Consider the following 20,313-nt stretch of genomic DNA (forward strand, 5'->3'; position numbering starts at 1 on the left):
TGATATTTGGGGCCAGCACATTCTTCCTCTTTCCACCTCCATGCTGGTCCTTTTCCCTTCCTCCAGGGAAAAGTAAATAAACCTTTTCTTACTATCCTAATCTGTTTGGAGAAATCTTTCTCAAAACCCGAGCGCACCAGCTCTACACTAGCTTATCACCCTAACACCAGCTAATTTTTTCTATTTTTAGTTGCCCAGCTATTTCTATTTTTAGTATAGATAGGGTCTCTCTCGCTCAGGCTGGTCTTGAACTCCTGACCGCAATCGATCCTCCTGCCTCCCAGAGTTCTAGGATTATAGGTGTGAGCCACTGCACCCGGCCTAAAATAAGAGTTTCATATTATTTTTAAAACCTCGTGGCATTTGAGGATCAAAAGATAATCTATACTGCTACAGTTAAATTCACAAGGGCAAAATATAGAAACTTAGATACACATCAATAATGTGGACCACTAAATTCACGTGCCCTCGTAAGTGAACAGCCAATCTGTAGTTTTACTCTATTATTCTCACATGGCAAAGACAGTAATGAGAACAGCAACAGAATTAAACTAGCTTCATAGAGCCTACTATGTGCTTGCTTATTGCAAATACTGGAAGAATATTCAAAACTAAAGTAGTCAGCTCCTCAACTTTCAGCTTTTGATAGCCATATATCTAACCTAAACTATCCCAAATAAATACTTAACCAAACTACTTTTAAGAATCTTCAAGATACATTCTAGTATACCTCTATTGACAGAAAACACTTGCATAAAAACCAGAAACTAGAAAATAAATATTTTACAAGAGCACTCTACATACAGTTGGACTCACATGGTAAACTTCTGAACCCGCTACTAAAACCACCAACCTTCCCTTCATTCAGCTCATCAGCATATCCAGCAAATAAGGAGTACAACTCTACTGGTATTCCCTCCTGCCATCTATCAGAGTACTCCCACCCCCTAATAATCTCAAGGAAATAGCCAAGAAGTAAAAAATGGTTGGAGATCCCTAATAAGGGAGATTATTGCAAACAAGAGAGAGACAGAGAGAGAGAAAAGATAAAGCCAGCAGTTTAGATAAAATGAAAAGAATCTAACATTTGTACCTGGTAGGGAACTGTAATTTCTTCCAAGAGGTACATGCAGCTTTAATCTTTTTAAACTTGTTCTTATTTTACAGAAGCACATATTCTAATAAGGAGAAAACGAAACATGACATTAATTTTATTTTAGCATGACTCAGCAGTTTTAACACTATAACTATGTTTTGTCAGAAAATATTTTGCATATCCTTAAAGTAACCCCAATTTATTAACTCCAATCCTTTTAAAGTGACAACCCAAAATTATCCTACAGAAAGAATAAGGATAAAATTAATACTGATCTGCTACTTTGAGCTAACCTTAAAACAATGGTTCTCCTAGACCTGCAACACTGGCATACAGTGAGGACTTATTTGCAAATTCTAGGGCCACTCCAGATAAGACAATCAGAAACTCCTGGGGATGGGGCCAGGCATCTGTTTTAACTAGCCCTCCAGGTGATTCTGATAGCTGCAGTTTGAGAATCACAACCCTGAAGTTCAGAAAGTCAGAGAGTGACAGAAAGTTTAAATATGGTATCTCATCACAGATATACCTTAGTGCTCCTCTTAGCACTCCCAAGTGCTAAGAGCTTGTAGGGAAACTCTAAAACCATTAGTTGTTTTCAGGATTTATAACAGTAGTTACACATTAGAATTACCTGGAAAGCTTCTTAAAAAGATGCAGGTGAGGAAAGGAAACGAGTAATGGGGGATCTGGGCAGTGGCAGTTTTAAAAGTTCCCCAGGTGTCTCCAGTGCGGCTTCACAATTGAGAATCACTGAGTGGGAGCAGGTCAGCCTAAGGCCAAGTCTACCCTCCATTCTAGCTGCTTCCCTTACCTTCTCCTAATGTTCTCATGCAGAGGTTGAACATTCTCCATCCCAATTTATCCCGACCATTAGACATACATTTAATGGCTGCCAATATATTTGGAATTGTCAATGTATATAATGATTTGGGGATCCCACAATCTTTTTTTTTTTGATATCATGGAATGAATGCCTGTGCCTTCTACATTATCTCGATATTAGTTACTAGGTTTCTGGCAATAATACACTATCATCCTAGGAAAATATTTCAAGAGTAGAGACTCAAGTTTCCACTGCATAATGACCAAGATAAGAAGACCTAGTGTCTACCTTTCACAGGTGGCATAGTCTGGATTGTCAGCAATAAAAACATGGAAGAAAAACTGTGTACCTCCTCGGGCCACTTAATGACATAAAAATAGAATAGAGAAATATATACTCTTCAAAATGCCACACAGGTGATTTAGAGTAGCACACAGTGCACTACCACAACAGTGAATCTGATAGCCAAGATGGCTACTGATGGCAGCTAATGCCTATACAGTGTGGATTCGCTAGACAAAGGGATGATTCACCTTCTGGCTGGGATGAAGCAGGACAGCGTAAGATTTCCTCATGCTACTCAGAATGACATGCAATTTAAAACTTATAAATTGTTTATTTCTGTAATTTTCCGTATAATATTTTCAGACCTCTGTTGACTGCAGGTAACTGAAATAGCAGAAAGCGAAACTGCGGATAAGAGAGGATTACTGTACTCCCTGTTAAGTCACTGTAGAAGATAAAAAGAAATGACCCAGAGAAGCTTTAAAGTAGTCTCTCACTTAGCTATAGTTTAAAAAAAAAAAGGAGGCATGATTTCATTTGAGGATATTTCTAAAGTATACTGAAGATGTGACAGTTTACAAAATAATTTACAGTGTTTTGAAGAGGATTCAGGAGTCAGACTAGAGCTTAAAGACCAAGACAACATTCCTAAAATATGAGATAAATATTAGATTGCCCAAGAAGCTGACTTCCAACACCTCTGCAGAAGAAAACCAAAAGTAGTTTTTATCGTATCCACCATTATACAATTATGTTATACCTTGACATTAATTTAAGAGGAACTTTACTTTCCAGGAGTCTCAAAAGCATATTTTTAGTTAGTTTAAGGATGTCCATTAAGTGCTGCTATTCTTAGAAAAGATACAGAGGCATACCCGCCTCCAAAAACAATTGGCGTTTTAGTATTCCATGAGACCAGCATTTAGCTATATGTTGCTGTTTTTCTTGAGGTAATTTCCTATTATATTTCTTATTAAATTAAGGTAATTTCTTTTAAGTTAATTTGCCTTGAGGATATCCAAAGGTTATGACTAAACTAAACTTAGAATCAAAAGCTGATGAGATACACTATGCATTTTAGGCAGTGAAGTAACAGAAGTTATAGAAGTACATTTAATTTTACAAGAAAAGCTTACATTAATGTGCAAACTGGATATTTTCTGATGATTCATTACAAATATCCTCAAGTTGGTCAACATCTTGATCCTCTAAACTGGTATTCTCTGAAAAAGAAATATACAAAATTATAAAACCAAATTTACGTATTATGTGTAAAGTATATATCAGTTAGACATATGTAATATGTATGGTAAAAACGTATTACTTTTGGCTGGGTGCAGCAGCTCATGCCTGCAATCCTAGCACTTTGGAGGCCTAGACAGGAGGATCACTTGAGCCCAGGAGTTACCATCCTCGGCACTGTCTCTACAAAAAATTTTAAAAATCAGCCAGGTGTGGTGGTGTATGCCTGTAGCCCTAGCTACTCAGGAGACTAAGCCAAGGGGACTACTTAAGCCCAGGAGTCTGAGATTGCAGTGAGCTTATGTCACCCGCCACTACACTCTAGCTCAGGTGACAGAGTGAGATGCTGTCTCAAAAAAAGTATTACTTTTATTATAAAAAGTAGGAACAATATTTTTAGCTATCAATAATTCAATGCAAAATTCTGACTAAATATGAAAATTATGGTTAAGCATAAAATATCCCTTATTTCTTCTACACATTTTAATACTTAAAGAAAGGCCAGGCACGGTGGCTCATTCCTGTAATCCTAGCACTCTAGGAGGCCGATGCAGGAGGATTGTTTGAGCTCAGGAGTTCAAGACCAGCCTGAGCAAGAGCCAGACCGTCTCTACTAAAAATAGAGAAAAATTAGCCGGGCGCGTTAGCTCGCACCTATAATTCCAGCTACTCAGGAGGCTACTCCCTTGAGCACAGGAGTTTGAGGGTGTTGTGAGCTAGGGTGATACTACAGCACTCTAGCTTGGGCAACAGAGTGAAACTGTGTCTCAAAAAAAAAAAAAAAAAAGTTAAAGATATGAAGATACAGTAGATTTAGTGAAATGACAAAAACATCATACCAACCAAAATGCATTTTTATGTAGAGAATTAAGAATAGAAAAGTAAGCATCCACATGTTAACTTGGTAATTTCTCATTGACAGTAAAATTTATTGATTTATCTGTATATTCTAATTTTCCTACCATAAATACGTAAATATAGAATCATGTAAAAAATACACAAAGGCAAGTACTCTCCCTCTATGAGTACAGAAACTAAGCATTGTTAGTTTAAAAACATTTACTAAGTATTCACTATGTTTCAAGTACAATATCAAAGCTATGAGAAATACAGGGACACATCTGAGACTGGGGGGGATGGGGAGATAAAGAGATAATGTTAAACCATCGTTTTCCATGTATATAAGTAGCCATGTCAAAACTCATTATTACTCCTAAATCTGTTCCTTTCTGTATTTTATCTAAGAAAGAAATATTCATTATCCTTATTTAGGAAATCACCAAATCCTGTCATTTTCTTTCCTAAATATATTAATATCTTGACTCCATTCTCTCTTCACTCCTAATGTCAAATTTCAGGGCTTCATCTTCTGTCTCCAGTTACTGTAATAGACCTTTGTCTCTTGTTACTCTAACCTAGCGGTTGTCAGCCAGGAGTGATTTTGCCTCCCCCCCAGGACTACTCCTTCTCTTTCAGCAAGATTCACGTGTCTACTGTTGCCTCCTAGGTGTTGGCATTAAAGCAGTGAACAAAAGACAACAATCCTTGCTCTCATACTGCCTCTATCCTAGTCAAGGGATATAGACAATAAATAAATGAATAAAATACATAGCATCTCTTATGGTGATAGGTGCTATAGAAAATTAAGCAGGAATGGGGAATTGGGGCAGTAGTAAAGAGGTCAAGGAAGGCCTCACTAAAGCAATGAGGCCTGCTTTTTAACAGGCCTCATTTAAACAACACCTGAGGTAAGTGAGGGTGGGAGGGGCATTTCAGGCAAAGAGATTATACAACTTACTATACCTAAAAATATGTAAACGTTAATTAGTTCTGGTTTTAAAGAAAATGAGAGATCACTTTGAGGCAGTTTTTCCTAAGATGAAATCTTTAAAAATTGCCTCTCATACCTGTAATCCTAGCACTCTAGGAGGCCGATGCAGGAGGATTGCTTGAGCTCAGGAGTTCGAGATCAGCCTGAGCAAGAGCGAGACCCCGTCTCTACTAAAAAATAGAAATTATATGGACAGCTAAAAAAATATATATGGAAAAATTAGCCGGGCATGGTGGCGCATGCCTGTAGTCCTAGCTACTCGGGAGGCTGAGGCAGGAGGATCGCTTGAGCCCAGGAGTTTGAGGTTGCTGTGAGCTAGGCTGACGCCAGGGCACTCTAGCCCAGGCAACTGAGCGAGACTCTGTCTCAAAAAAAAAAAAAAAAAAAGACTTAATGAGATGAATACTTTCTTTTGGCACAGTTATTTTTGCTCCCATCATAACTAAATCACCTTTAAAACGGTGAGGTAATTAAGGGAACTTCTGCCACTGGGCAGTAAAATGGTAAAACTTTCTTATAGTGAATTACTTCATTCTAGGCACTAGAGGGCTACTCAATAGAAGTCCACTCAGCACTTGGTCCAGGAGCTTCTGGAATCAGTCCTGTACCTCCAGAAGACCAGAATGGTTTTTGTTTTGTTTTGTTTGGCAGTTGTAAAGTTGTACTTTCTTATACAATAAATTTTAATTCCTAGGCATCGTTCTCCATCGTGCACACATTACACATCATAACAGGATTAAAGATGAGTCGCCCTCGCTGAAGGTTAGGGAGAAACGTTCACATATAGCAACGCCGAGGGGTGTTCTGGAGCCCCCGTTGCCCTCCTCCGTGGCTGGCTGTGTCAGTCGCAGCCTGGAAGGTCAGCAGTACGCAGCGCGGGACACGGTCATAGGCACGCGGAGTCGCAGGCTCGGGGCGGTACTCACCCGGCATTAGGTCGTGTGTCGGAGATCAGCTTTTTACCGCTGGGCTGTGAGAGCAGGAGGCGCGTGCTGCGCCAAATCTACAACAGCCTCACGCACTACCTCGACAAACGTCCCCGTGTCTACATAGAAAAAAAAAAAAATGTGTTTCCCCGCCCCTCCCGCTGTGCCTCCACTGGCAGCCACACTTCACTTCCGGTGGTGCACCAGCCAAAAGCCGCCTACCAGCAACTTCCGCCCTTCTAGCTAAAGGCAAAAGCAGAGAATAGAGGCTCGGAACGGGTGTGTCGCGCTTGCTCTTCACTCGGGCCTTTTAAAGGGTGTCCTTTTCCTGTCGCGGCCTGCGCTAAGTCGGCTCGTGGATCTCTGAGCCCCGAAGATTGAGAGTTTCTTGGTGCCCAAGAAGTTGCGACCGGCGGCTCTGCGGTCGTCACCATGGTAATGAGGCTGCCTCGGGCGCTCGCGACGTAGGATGTCTGAGTTAGTAGAGCCTGAGGGTCTCGGGGTGCTGGGGCAGGGGGTGAGGGTGGTAGGCGGAAGTGAGATACTGCTGAAGGGAAAGCGGGTGGACTCCGTGGAGTAGGCTCTGGGGAGGGGTAAAAAAACTTTGCCTTAGGGACACAGAGTGATTATTTTCCAGAATACAGGCTTTGGAGTAAGACAGATTTCACCCTTAAATTCCTGGTTTCGCCACATGTAAAGTCATCAGTGCCAGCGTCAAGTAGGAATATGGTTGAGCGTTGTGATAACCCTATAGGTATAACCCTGTCTCGCCACTTCGTTATACTTACGAGGAAACTGATGGCGTCCTTGCCAGAGACCACACAGTTAATGAGTTCTAGAGCCGGGCTTAACAGTCCAGATCTGACTGCCCGTATTCTTTCTCTACATGTCTAATCTGTTTCTTCGCAAAAATGGCATTCCACCATACCTTTCTTGGGGTTGCTGCAAAGTATGTGGGATCAGTTGAAAACACCACAGCTTATTGTTACTTAACATTGTTCTCCGTGCTGGAGTTGGCTTTGCGTCATTTTATTTTTGCAGTCTTAAAATACAGATAGACTCGGGCCGTCTGTTTAAATTACAGCTAGCATTTGAAGTGCAAAAGGGATCCCATACATTGCTGGTGAAATGCAAAATAATACAGCCACTTCAGAAAACAGTCTAGCAGTAAACATATGTCCACATGAAAACCTGCATGAAACTATTTTGCAGCTTTATTCCTAATCACCAAAAACTGCATACAACCCAAATATCCATCAGCTGATCAGTGGATTAAAAAAGGGTTGCATATCCATATAGTGGCATAATACTCAGCAATAGAAAGGATTGAAATACAGATACCGGCAACAACATGGGTAGATTCCAAAAGCCTTAGGCTAAGTGAAAGAAGGCAGGTACAAAAGGCTATGTGCTGTAGATTCCTATTATGTTTCCTTCTCGGAAAGGCAAAACTATAGGGATAGATACCGAGGGTGAAGAAAAAGGATCGACTTCAAAGTGACAAGGGAATTTGGGGGGGTGGTGATGGAAATACTCTATATCTTGATTGTGGTGCTTACAGGACTATAGTTAGTCAAAACTTTGCATGCCTACAGCTAAAATGGGCAAGTCTTTTGTTGGTCCTGTGGATTTTAGACATTTCCCTTCAATGAACAGTAACCTTTACTGAGATTATTATAGATTTAAACCCTGGTGCCTCATACTATCCAAGATGAAATTTTATTTAACTTACATCATATGAACAGACTTAATAGTATAAAAAACATTAAACAAGTGAACATTTGGATGATATAGGATCTTACCTACCTTATGTGCTGTGTAAAATAAAGTATTTTAGAATGGTCAGTACTTTTAAAAATTAAAGTAACATTTCTTGCATCATTATAGCCACAAAATGAATATATTGAATTACACCGTAAACGCTATGGGTATCGTTTGGATTACCATGAGAAAAAGAGAAAAAAGGAAAGTCGAGAGGCTCATGAACGGTCGAAGAAGGCAAAGAAGATGATTGGTCTGAAGGCTAAGCTCTACCATAAGCAGCGCCATGCTGAGAAAATACAAATGAAAAAGACGTAAGTAATCCCATTTATTTGTTGTAACAAGTTAACATCCTTTGGGTAACAGTTAGTAAAACAGAATCTTGAATCTTTTTCCTTCTTGGTAGTATCAAGATGCATGAAAAGAGAAACACCAAACAAAAGAATGATGAAAAGACTCCACAGGGAGCAGTACCTGCCTATCTGCTGGACAGAGAAGGACAGTCCCGAGCCAAAGTACTTTCCAATATGATTAAACAAAAACGAAAAGAGAAAGCGGTAAGCAATAACAAGTGAAGTCTTCATTTCTTTTTTGTTCAGAATTACTTAAATTCAAATTTGAGGGTCTTTGTTTCTTCAGTTTAACTTGAAACATCAAGTTCAACTATTCCCATTATTTAGGTGTTGACATCTTTGTAAGTTTTGCATATTTAATTATAAAAACTTGCTTTCTCATCAGTTTTTAGAATTTAAGTTTTTAAAAAATTTATTAGGATGTCACTCATCTTTAGTTTTTAAAAATTAATTAAAAACAAAAGTTAATAACCTGTTAATTTCAAATTCAATATTTTTTGGCTTCCTATACTTGAAAATTCCTGACACTATGCTGCGGTAAAGAAAAATACAACTGCTACTTGGTTTTGTTGCCCTGCAGTGCCAAAATTGGTTAAAAAGTAGAATGGTGGAAAACTCGAGTGAGTTGATATAAATAAAACTCAGGTGTTTTTTTTTTTTTAAATAATACTTCTGCATTGTACTTAGTGTCAGATTAGGTTAAATTTTGCTGAAAACAGAAGGTATAAGTATTTTTAAGCACCAGTGAATAGACTGACAAAAATCCAGGTAAAGAGTTTATAGTCTCCAAATTTTATTTTAAAAATCTTACTGCGTTTTTATGTGTAAATATTCAAAATTAGAATGGTGTAACTTTAGCACTGAAAGAAACTTTAGAGATTATCAATCTAACCCAGGGGTCCCTAACCTATGGTGAGTTGTATAATTATTTCATTATCTGTTACAATGTAATAAAAACAGAAATAAAGTGCACAATAAGTGTAATGTGCTCAAATCATCCTAAAACCATCTTCCTTTTCCCCAGTCCATGGAAAAATTGTCTTCCATGAAAACAGTCTCTGGTGCCAAAAAGGTTGGGGACCACTGATTTTTAACTGGCTCCCCTCATTTTATAGATGAAGAGACTGGAGTCTAAAAGGTTGTAAATCATTCTTCTTGTCACATAACTATGAAATGGTAGAGTTGGTCCTAGGACCCATGTATTAAGTCCAGGTTTCTTTCTACTACTTTGTACTACTATAATTTTTTCATAGAATTTGCATTCTAGGGAGGTACAAACATCTGGTAAAGACTTTGTCTTACCAGTAATGTAATCCAAAATCCATTTGAGGGAGAAATTATTAAAAGGTGAAGACAGTCTTCAAATTTTATTCTGTTAACTAGTAGTAGCCCCATACACTGCTTATAGAAGTCACTGCCTTATTATATGTGATATTTTTGCTCATAACAAGGCATTAAGATTTTTAGCTTAAGTAAACCATTTATTTAATATACCCTTGATATACGAACTTCACTAGTTCTATTTAATTTGTAGCTTCTGAGGACACAGTGCAGACTTCTAGAAAACAGTTGAGCCGAAAAACATGTTGAATGGTTAAGGAAAAAAGTGAATCTACCACTTTGTACAACTAAAACATTTGATTTATTATTTTCATTATCCTTTACTAATAATATAAATTTTAACTGTGGTATATTTTTAGGGAAAATGGGAAGTCCCTCTGCCCAAAGTTCGTGCCCAGGGAGAAACAGAAGTATTAAAAGTTATTCGAACAGGAAAGAGAAAGAAAAAGGCATGGAAGAGGATGGTTACTAAAGTCTGCTTTGTTGGAGATGGCTTTACAAGAAAACCACCTAAATATGAAAGATTCATTAGGCCAATGGTAAGTCCTTGAAAGAGTGCAGTGACTTAAATATTAGTTCTCCTTGTTAAACTGCATAAAGTCCATTACAATTTCCTGAATTTTTAACTTTATTTTAGAGATGGGATCTTGCTCTGTTGCCCAGGCAAGAGTGCAGTGCTGCAATAATAGCTCACTGTAACCTCAAATTCCTGGGCTCAAGTGATCAGCCTCCTGAGTAGCTTGGACTACGGGCATGCTCCACCAGGCCCAGCTAATTTTTTTTATTTTTTATGGAGATGAGGTGTCTTGCTATGTTGCCTGTGCTGGTCTCGAACTTCTGGCCTCAAGCAATCCTCCTGCCTCAGCCTCCCAGAGTGAGGCAGGTATGAGCCACCATGCCTGGCCAACCTCCTTAAATTCTTAAAATTGATATAAAAAATAGGTCGAAAGATATTTTTGTTTGTTGTTTTATTAATAAGGGTTACTTAGTACTTTTTCCACTATGGTCAGGAATCTTGTCTTCAGCTTCATAAGAGGTTTGAAATGAAAAAGAATTTTCATAAGAGAATGTTTTCAGTGAATTCTGACTTCAGCGTATTAGAATCTTCATTTTCCACACAAATGAATATTTTACTCATTTAGCAAGTAATATACTATATGCCTGGCACTGCTAGGCCTCAAACCCTTCTTTCTGACAAGTTAGAAAACTTGAGTAGGACTGTTTATCGAAAGAGTCAATTCCAGTTTAGTAAGAAAGTATCTTAATGCTTTTGAAAACAATCAATATGCTATTATTGGAAAAAGAAAGGGAATTTAATATAAAAGTAGCTTAATTTATGTTGACACCATTAGTAGTAGTATAACCCCAAACTAAATTCCATCCTTACCTGTAGGGAAAAATATAATTGAAGATACATCTTTCTTTGTAAAAGCCCTTCAAAGAGACTGAATTATTCTCCCAGCTAGATATTCAGCCTACTTAGGAAAAGAATCAGAGAAAGGAAAGTTTCAGTGTTAATCCTAGTGCTCACCCTGAGTAATTATTACTGGATTAAAATATTGGCAGACAACCTGTTTCTGTAATAAAGTTTTATTGGACCACAGCCATGCCTCTTCATTTATATTTTACTTATGGCTGGTTTCCCCCTCCTGCAGAGTTGAGTAGTTACAAAAGAGACCATGTAGCCTACAAAGCCTAAGATCTACCTGGTCCTCTACAGAAAATCATTTGCCCACCCCTGGATTATATCATAGACTCCCCTTGATTTCATAACCTTATAAATACATTTTGATAACCTTATCATTTCTACAGGGAAAGAATATTCTAGCCAGGCTGTGCTAGGTTTTCTGTAGCTTGGCAGATAGATTTGCCATTGTGAATTAATTAGATGGCATTCTAAATAGTGTAAGTTTCTCACAAACTTGATTAGTGAATCTGTTACTAAGAACCTGACTTTGTGTTGTTTCCCCCTACCCCACATAGAGGCAAAAATTTAAAAAGACTGTGAAGTGTTGTGACATTTAGAGTGCTACACCCCAACAGATACTGTCTGTGTGACTGGGTGGCTCCATAACTGGTCTCTGTAACAAAGACCTCTCCGGGCCTTCTCCAGTCTGTGATCCTTATTATCATCAACACTTACTACCATCAACACAAAGAAAGTTAACAGTCCACCCCTTTTTTCATCATGGAAGGTAGCTGCAAAGTATATTTTATAAAGACTTCCAATCAGAATATTTACCATTTAATCTGGAAACAAGTCACTTAACCTGCTGATCCTTATTTGAAAAAATGTGGGGAAGGGTTATGTTTAAATGAGCCACTTGTGAGCTCTAGCATATTGCCTGGCATGTAGCAAGTCCTTAGTAAATGTAGATAACTAGACAAGGTAAAATCCTGAGTATGTTCCTAGATAGCTATTACATGGTAAAAACTTTACAGGAGTACAAGTGTGGGGTGTTTTCCCCACACTTATCCTATTAACTATCAGATTTTTTGTCTGCAGAATTGCTAGTATTTTATTTGATGCTTTAAGAGTGGACATTATTCAACCCATGGTTTTTTGGAGATGGTTGGAAAAAATAAGGAGAAACGACTACTACTTATCATTAACATTTTGAACTCAACATTCTGTGCTGTGTTTGACCTACTAGGGCCTACGGTTCAAGAAGGCCCATGTAACACATCCTGAACTGAAAGCTACCTTTTGCCTACCAATACTTGGTGTAAAGAAGAATCCCTCATCCCCATTATATACAACTTTGGGTGTTATTACTAAAGGTACTGTCATTGAGGTCAACGTGAGCGAGTTGGGCCTTGTGACACAAGGGGGCAAGGTTATCTGGGGTAAGTAAATTTTTTGCTATGGGGCTCTTGCCGTTCTATAATCCTAACAAATACCTTCAAGTTGATATAAAGTACACAGCAAATTTTTAATGCAGACAAGCTAAATAAGTTAAAACTTGATGTAAATCAGAAGTAAACCTTTAGGAAGAATACTTTAATAGAAAAAGTAGTTATGAATGCAATTCTTTTTAAATGTAGCTTATTAGTTTCAGTTACATAAGTTTTACATAATATATTTTTAGATTTATTTTGATGCTTTTTAATAAAAATCATTTATTATAAGGGAAGCAGATGCAAAAAAAATTTTGAAGAAAATTCATTAACCATGAGCAGTAGAAGTGAAGCATACATCAAACACATAACCACACTAGTTCAGTGATAATTAAAATGGAAATGTGTCATGCAGCAAATTTAAAATTTTTCTTCCTCATTTGCTTAGTTTTCTGCTTTTAGTGCCCAGGTATCTCTAAACTTTGACGTTCTTTGAAAGAATACAGTACAACTTCTTAAGTCATTTGACTAATACTTCATGTTGGCTGGCCTCAGTTATAAAATAGGTTGTTAAATTGATTTGAAACTCATTTCAAACCAGATGCATTTTCCAGGAAGAATTGTGTGGAAAAGTAGCAATGCTCAGGTCAATTGACAAAGGCCTGTTAATACAATGTACCAATAGCATGGAGCTGACCATTATTTCTAAAAACACTATTTATATCAAAATTGTCTTTAGAACTCAAAAGTTGGTCTTGAATAATTTTTTAAAATCTCATTTATCCCCTATGGTTCATTTCTTATTTCTTAAAAGGGTTAATTAGAAATATTTTAGGCAAAAGTTATATTCTTTAAAATTAATTTCTATTAGCTAACATCCTTCCCTTTTCATTTTTGTTTTGTTTTCCTTAGGGAAATATGCCCAGGTTACCAACAATCCTGAAAATGATGGATGTATAAATGCGGTCTTACTGGTTTGAAAGCACTTTCATACAAGTAACTTCTTATTGAAGACCACATACCAATTGGGAAAACCACCATTACTGTGATGTTTCTGAATGCCACCAAGTAGCCTTACGTATCTGCAGTCATCAAAAGAACTATTTATTAAATTGTATAAAACATTAAAATGGTCCAGTTTTACAAAGTCATCTTTATTTTGGGATCTGTGTAGACCCCATGTTCATAAAATTGAATGACTGGAAAAGCAAATCTACAACTATCCTACCTCATCAGTATCTGCATTAATGAGCGGGTATTCAGCAATGCAGATCTGTTATTAGTGGAAAACCACCAATGTAATTGAAAACACCTTTCAAAACAGTTAATGCACAACTTAAATGGGGCCTAGGCTAAGAAACTCTTACGTCTCAGACCTTACCTGAAATCTCTTCTACTGCATTGTTCATCATTAATCCTAAAAAATGTAGCATTAACACATGGTAATGTTGAAGTTTATAAAGTATTTACACTAAAAGTATGTGAGAGAAGGCACACATTAAAGTAGAAAAACTTCAGAATTCTTAGATAAATCTCTTCACTTGTGATTAATCCTTAACTTCTGAGTACAGTAAGTCAATGAATGAGCATTCTAAACATTTTTTTCCTCTCATTCACCATATATAGTAATACCTACTGGGGACGATACTTTCTACTTGAAACATGAAAAAGATGAAAAAATTATACTAAAATGTCTATTTTGTTAGCATTTTTCTATATGCTAAACTTATACTTTCAGAATGGTATTAATTATTAACACATTGACTGCCACACTAGGAAAAAAAAATTTTTCCCGGGGCCACAGTGTTATTAACACAAAATAATCCTTTCTAATTTGTTACTTTTTTATGATTTTCTGTGCATATAAAACAAAATGACCCTTTCTAATTTGTCATTTTTTTATGATTTTCTGTACATGATTTAAAGGGGAAAAAAGACTACACTGACACCCTGAAGATAATTTACTTAGTTACTTAGCTAATATAAAAAGGTCATGTTTCAGGGTTCTAATTTGGTCAAAGCACTTTTGTGATCTGTGTTACACATTTATGGCTTTTAGCTTTATGATGTTTATATATTACATTAATCTATAATCACCACGTTTTAAATTCTGTTTATTTTTTTTTTACTCTATCTGCAAAATACAACCAATGTGATTTATTGTGCCTTTAACAATCATTCAGTATCTAAACAAATTCATTATCTAAGCACATCTTCATAAACAAAAGTGGGAAAAAGAATTTCAAAACACAAATCAGGAAACAATCACAAAATATAGGTTTAATTACTACTTTTTTAAACTTAAAAAAAAAACCTACCAAGAAAATAAACATAATATTCCAGTAAGACTTGCATTTGTGAATAATATCTTTTCTAAGTTCTATAAATATAGTAGAAGTTTCAGAACACATACAGATACTTAGGAAAAGAAAGGCTAGTTCTTGGAAATGACATTCAGTATGATAGAATCACTTGATGACAAGCTGAACCTTTCTCACAATTAGATTTCAACAAATGATTTTGTCACTGATAAAAATAGGTAATACATGAATGAAAAGTTCTAGAAGGTGAAAAAAATTGACTCCAGGTAATTGCTGGATACTACAGAAATGAAGTTTGCTTGTTCTTTGGAAACCAGTATGTACGAAATTACTATCTTGTACAAAGAAAGCTTGATGCTAAGTATAAAAACATAAGCGTAACATCTGTAACTAATCACACCCATGAAAGACTAGATCACACCTGAAACACAATATTGCTACTAGTGGACATACAAGGCAGAAATTTGTTTCTAAAATACTGTTACACAGATGAGTAATGTTAGTATAAATTCTTTATTTACATTAAGATCTGTTTCAGTTTGCTGGTGTGACCAAACCTTAGAAGGTAATTCCAAAGGGTAAAGCAGAACATTAAGAGCAGGTATTTAGGTAAAAGCTCAACTTGATGCAATCATAAACCTTCAAAATATTTTTCTAAAGTCACTGGAACCAAAAGTAAACCATTAATGACTAGATGTTATCTTTACCATCTCTGCACTGAATAGAAACTCCATGAATATAGACACATTTTAAGCAGAAGACTGACATTCTAAGCCATGCTGTTTGATTTCATAAAAAATCATAATAGAACTCTCACCTTTAAAAGTTGTAGAGGAGCTTTATAATAAATTCGTAAATATACAAATTTCTGTGATATCTAGCAAGTGAATAATTTAGAACTAAAATTCTGCTAATAACCATCTGCTTTATATTACACAAGGAAATATATATGTATGTACACAAAAGGAGAACTCCCTTCTCCACGAACAAAAAAACAGTTCACAAAGGATTATGTAGAATGTGACTGGACACTCAAGAACTAGACTAGCTGGTTGAAATTATACTTTAGTACTCTGTAATTCTGAAAGTTTTTCTAATGCCTTGCAAAAACTACAAATATGTGATAAAGCTTATTTAGGTTTAAGATAAATTTTGTTATAAATTCTGTACTCAAAGTTACTGAACATGGAAGTTCAGATTTTCCATGTGACCTTTTCTGTCTACAATCTATAAACTTCAAAATAAGATTTTCTGTCAGAGATAATCTGTAACAGAAGTTTTCTTCTGTGGTGAACAAAAAAAATTGAAATTGCTTAAAATTCACTTACTGTTAAGAATAATTTTGTACTGTTAGTCCCCAGCGATCGTAACGTCTTTTTTGTAAACTCAGCAACTATATTCACATATCAAGAGTTGTCAGTTCAATCTTTAAAAAACTACACCTGTTTAAAGAAAGTATTTTAAACAGAACAATAAGCAATCCAAATAAAAAAGTGAAATATATAAAAGTTATGTTTTTAAATCTAAGAAATGAAAAATGGAAAGGTTAAGAATTTACTTAACAGAATCTTTAGTTATTTCCCTAGTTTCCCATAAAATATATAAAACAGCATGAACGTTTGACAGATTCACTAGTATTAGCCATACTTATTCTTTCACTTAATGAGTATTTGTTGAAAAAAATAAATGGTCAAAGTGCTATAATTTTCAATGAGAATGAAATAATCTGGCTTACCTCTGACCAATAATTTAAAAATACAAAGGATACAAGTGTTCAAAATCTTACATGATTAGTAGGGTTTACTATTTTGCTTGCTTAAAGGTGTTGACTCATTAGATCTTCCTAAAATACCAACATCCCAAAATAAAATTTATCAACATGACATCAGATGACTGCAGACTGAATAAACCTTCAGTGTCAATCCTTAGCACCTCAAATAATGACACAATGTCATAACATATTTCTTTCACATAAAGGATCAAGATCAGGCTATTTTAAAAACAGCCTAAATGGTCTCAAAACATTCTCCAATTAAATGCAAATTTGAGTACATTTAATACTTCCAAAGAGTAAGACTGTTTTGAGATTCTCTTTGGATTCTAAGAACCACCATTCCATTCATTTTTAAATAAATTATACAAAAATTAACAGTTCAGGGATTTTGTTTTTAAAATTTTCCTAGGCATTTGCCATGGCAACACAACGTACACATAACAAACTACTAATAGCTTGCAACCAGTACTCAGCACAAATCAAGAGTGAGCAAGACCAAAGGGACAACTGAAGCCTCCAATTTGATTTAAGCTCTTGTAACTACAACTCCTAGGGCAGCTTTACTCCTGCCATCTAGGTCTAAGACTGTGGGGTGCAGCTCCAAGCCTACCCAAAAAATGAGTATCAAGGGTATAAGCCAGCAGGCAGGATAATCTGGGGAGCAACTCTGAGAGTTGGAGAAGTGAATGAAGGCTGAGGGGAATATAAATAAGACTCTAGAATTAGGGCACTGGCAGGATTAAGGAGAGAAGCCTTAGGAAGGAGCCTAACACTTCCGAAGTACAGATGTTAATTGGGTAGGGATAAAAGTATAATCTCCAGCTTAATTTATCTATCTGATCAGGACCAGATAGTCCCAGTTAAACTACATCCCTAAATTATATTAGTGGGATGTTTAACTTCATTAAATGTTGAAAGTGTACTTTTTAAGCTTGTAAGCATCTGTAAATATGCAGAGAGAGAAAAAACCATACCAAACTAATACTGCAAATGGAATTTTAAATAATTATATTAGTGCCCACATGCCACTGTTAAATCCCTAACAGTACTGTTAATATCAGGTGATAGAAAGAATGAGTCATAAACAGATTTTGCATGTACCTTTCCACAGACATTGAAGTCAATGGAAGAAACTGCATCTACAACTAGGATTAAGAGACCAAAACCAAAATATCTTCATAAACTTTTGATTATGTTTCTGTTTTTGTGCTCTCATTTATTGGAAGTTTTATTTATTCTAATTTACTGACGCTTATTTTTGTTTAGGCATGTCTACATTTTTAAAAATGGTGATTAGTTTTGATATTTAAGATAAAACTTTGAGAACCCTCACTAAGTTTTACTATTAAAACCCTTAGTATAAAAGATTTCTGTGATCCTTACAAGTAATGGAAAGCCTACTACTTTCACAGTTTTTTAATTATACGTTTTGAAATATTAATGGTCAGATATCTCACCTGCTAAAGAAAATATAATATGATCTGGTTTCCCAAAATTGAAACATGGTTAATAAAAATAAAAAATTGCATTTACAAAAAATAGCCTGAAAAATTAAAAAGAATGGTGAATCCTAGGTCCTAAAGGGAAGAGAAAAAATACATAGTAAATAAGTTCAAATTGAAATTTTGGAAATTTTTGTCCTGTGTCCCATGCTGTTTATTAATTACCATATTTTAAAAATAACAATTATGTTACAAAGTAGAGGATTTATAATCTGCATTTCTTCATTCAGGTCAGCTTGGCTTTCTTCTTAGCAGGTCCTTTATGCCCTTTGGCCTTTCTTCTTAAATTTCGCCTGTCTACCACAGGCACTTCCACTTCTATTTCCTCCGAGCTGCTATCCACAACTTTTTCTGCTGATTGGGTAAACTGATCCAGTTGCTCAGAAGATGCTTCAGACTGCTCCTCTGACTGGTTCTTCTGTCCTGCATTCTGTGAAAATGGCACATCTTCAAGTTCAACCTCTATCAAGGAACTCTGAGGAAGAGGAGTAGATCTTTCCTGGGGCTCAGGTACCCCCTCCTCCCCCTGGTCTTCCAATGAAGAAGTAGTGTTGGGTGATAAATTCTCAGAGACCGGTTCTTCAGAAAATTCAGCTATCACAGAGTTTGGAAAACCAGTGTCAGATCGTTCTTCATTTGAGATAGTAGCAACATTGTCTGAACTCCCAAGATGTGCTTTCTTTCTTGAAAACAGGGACAGTTTCTCTTCGGTGTGCCCCTTTTCATCAGATGGGCCTTCGTCTATCAACGTTTCTGAGTCAGTTATACGTGGGGTCTAAAAATAAATAACCTGGTCAACAAATAAACTTTTGCAATATAGTTCTAAAATAAATTATTCTAGACACTAATATGCAATGACACTGAACTACAATGTAAATAATTCAGGATTCGTTACTTTTGTCACTCGTGTACATATTCTGAATACAACCCTATCTCTTCAAAATTGTCTCAACATGGTAATTCGGATACACTAAGTTCTTAAACATATAATGAAAGCAATTATTTTACCTCAAATAGTATACTTGAGACCCTTTAAACTTCTTACCAAGATTCCTCAAAAGCATGAATCAACTCAAAGTTTCTAGTTTCCTGGTATTACTGAAGCCAGAAACCAAGTACCCCTTGGGACTTGATACTGTGCCATCCACTAAGTTTGACTATGGTTTCATTGCAATGGAAGTTTTATTCATTTATTCAGGTGAGACACTAATAAAATAATGCTATATAATACTGTTTTAGCCATAAATTGGAATATTCAAAAGTAACAAAATTAAATTTATTTTAAAATCCTCTACCAAGTTTTTTTTCCGACTAATCTAATCTGTCTTCCTAATTAAAGCAAATTAAAATTATTGTATTGGCCATAGACTATGTAAGCAATAGGTACTAAAATATTTGATAAATAATGCTTTATCCATTTTTCTAAGCACTTCCCTAAATATACAAAGTAAGTCATAACAATTTGAATTTATGAAATATTACTAACTGTACTTTCTTACACTATCAAATCTAGCATAAAAGTTAATCTTCCTGAAGGACTGTACATCTTAAGGTGGACGCAGATATATCCTGCCACATCACCAACACTGGCATACTTTACAAAAAATTAGGTTATTTCTCCCTTACCTTTTCTGGTGCATCAGCCTCGGGGGGTTTTGAAGATTCTACCACCAGTGGAACAAGATTTGTAGAGTCTTCATTGGAATTAAAAGATTGCAGTTTTAATTCTTCATCTAAAACTTCACTAGTGGAGTCCTCCTCTTCAGTTATAAGTGAGGTCTTAAGAGTATCATCCATTATCTCACCATTCATAGGCTCTAATTCAGATTCCTACATCATGGGTGGGGGGAGAGATTAGGACATGATTACAAACTTATTTGTCATGCAAAGTAAGCCCCTTCTCAGTCCCTACCTGTCAAGCATCAGGACTCAAGATAAACTGACGTTATAAGGTATGGGTTTAAGGAGAGTCTTACTGGGGGAAAAGGGGAAACTCATAAGGCAGAGTCAGGAAAAGAAAAAAAACTTGTGAGTCTGAGATTCAGTGAAAAGACTCAGCACCCTTCTTGTTCTTCCTTCTTATAGGGCAATCATGGGAAGACCCTTTTCAGTACAAAGGCTCCAGAGGGAGTCCTGCTCATTACTTAACACCAGCTGTTCAGCACCTGGAACCTTTCAGGCCTGGGGATGTTGCAGTTTACCTTGCCACAGTAAGGA

At 36.2% G+C, this 20,313-nt stretch overlaps 3 protein-coding genes across 6 annotated transcripts in view; 1 reads left to right on the forward strand and 2 right to left on the reverse strand.

The window, feature by feature from the left end:
* GFM2 (GTP dependent ribosome recycling factor mitochondrial 2) overlaps positions 1 to 6,335 on the reverse strand; it is a 39,215-nt gene extending 32,880 nt beyond the window's left edge. For both annotated transcript variants that reach the window (XM_045566397.1, XM_045566396.1), the window contains exons 1-3: positions 6,207 to 6,335; positions 3,344 to 3,430; positions 1,094 to 1,178 (exon numbers count right to left, since the gene is read on the reverse strand). In XM_045566397.1, the coding sequence (XP_045422353.1) occupies positions 1,094 to 1,178; positions 3,344 to 3,406 (148 nt within the window). In that variant the 5' untranslated portion in view covers positions 3,407 to 3,430; positions 6,207 to 6,335. The remainder of the gene's footprint in view (positions 1 to 1,093; positions 1,179 to 3,343; positions 3,431 to 6,206) is intronic.
* A 142-nt stretch (positions 6,336 to 6,477) lies between these two features.
* NSA2 (NSA2 ribosome biogenesis factor) lies at positions 6,478 to 13,646 on the forward strand. The gene is made up of 6 exons (XM_045566400.1): positions 6,478 to 6,641; positions 8,094 to 8,281; positions 8,374 to 8,524; positions 10,021 to 10,200; positions 12,316 to 12,508; positions 13,412 to 13,646. The coding sequence occupies exons 1-6, from the start codon at positions 6,639 to 6,641 to the stop codon at positions 13,477 to 13,479; spliced, it is 783 nt and encodes a 260-aa protein (XP_045422356.1). The 5' UTR covers positions 6,478 to 6,638; the 3' UTR covers positions 13,480 to 13,646.
* Positions 13,647 to 18,232: 4,586 nt separating this feature from the next.
* The window catches only part of FAM169A (family with sequence similarity 169 member A), a 62,952-nt gene continuing 60,871 nt past the window's right edge, over positions 18,233 to 20,313 (reverse strand). For all 3 annotated transcript variants that reach the window (XM_045566403.1, XM_045566402.1, XM_045566401.1), the window contains exons 12-13: positions 19,723 to 19,926; positions 18,233 to 18,871 (exon numbers count right to left, since the gene is read on the reverse strand). In XM_045566403.1, the coding sequence (XP_045422359.1) occupies positions 18,323 to 18,871; positions 19,723 to 19,926 (753 nt within the window). In that variant the 3' untranslated portion in view covers positions 18,233 to 18,322. The remainder of the gene's footprint in view (positions 18,872 to 19,722; positions 19,927 to 20,313) is intronic.

Source organism: Lemur catta, chromosome 12, assembly GCF_020740605.2.
Source record: "Lemur catta isolate mLemCat1 chromosome 12, mLemCat1.pri, whole genome shotgun sequence".
In the NCBI taxonomy this organism is placed as follows: Eukaryota; Metazoa; Chordata; class Mammalia; order Primates; family Lemuridae; genus Lemur; species Lemur catta.

What these genes read in the sequence shown, in the direction of transcription:
- NSA2 (XM_045566400.1), top strand. An exon ending in AAAGATTCATTAGGCCAATG is followed by an intron (nt 10,201 to 12,315) that starts GTAAGTCCTTGA and finishes TTGACCTACTAG; the next exon opens with GGCCTACGGTTCAAGAAGGC. An exon ending in AGGGGGCAAGGTTATCTGGG is followed by an intron (nt 12,509 to 13,411) that starts GTAAGTAAATTT and finishes TGTTTTCCTTAG; the next exon opens with GGAAATATGCCCAGGTTACC.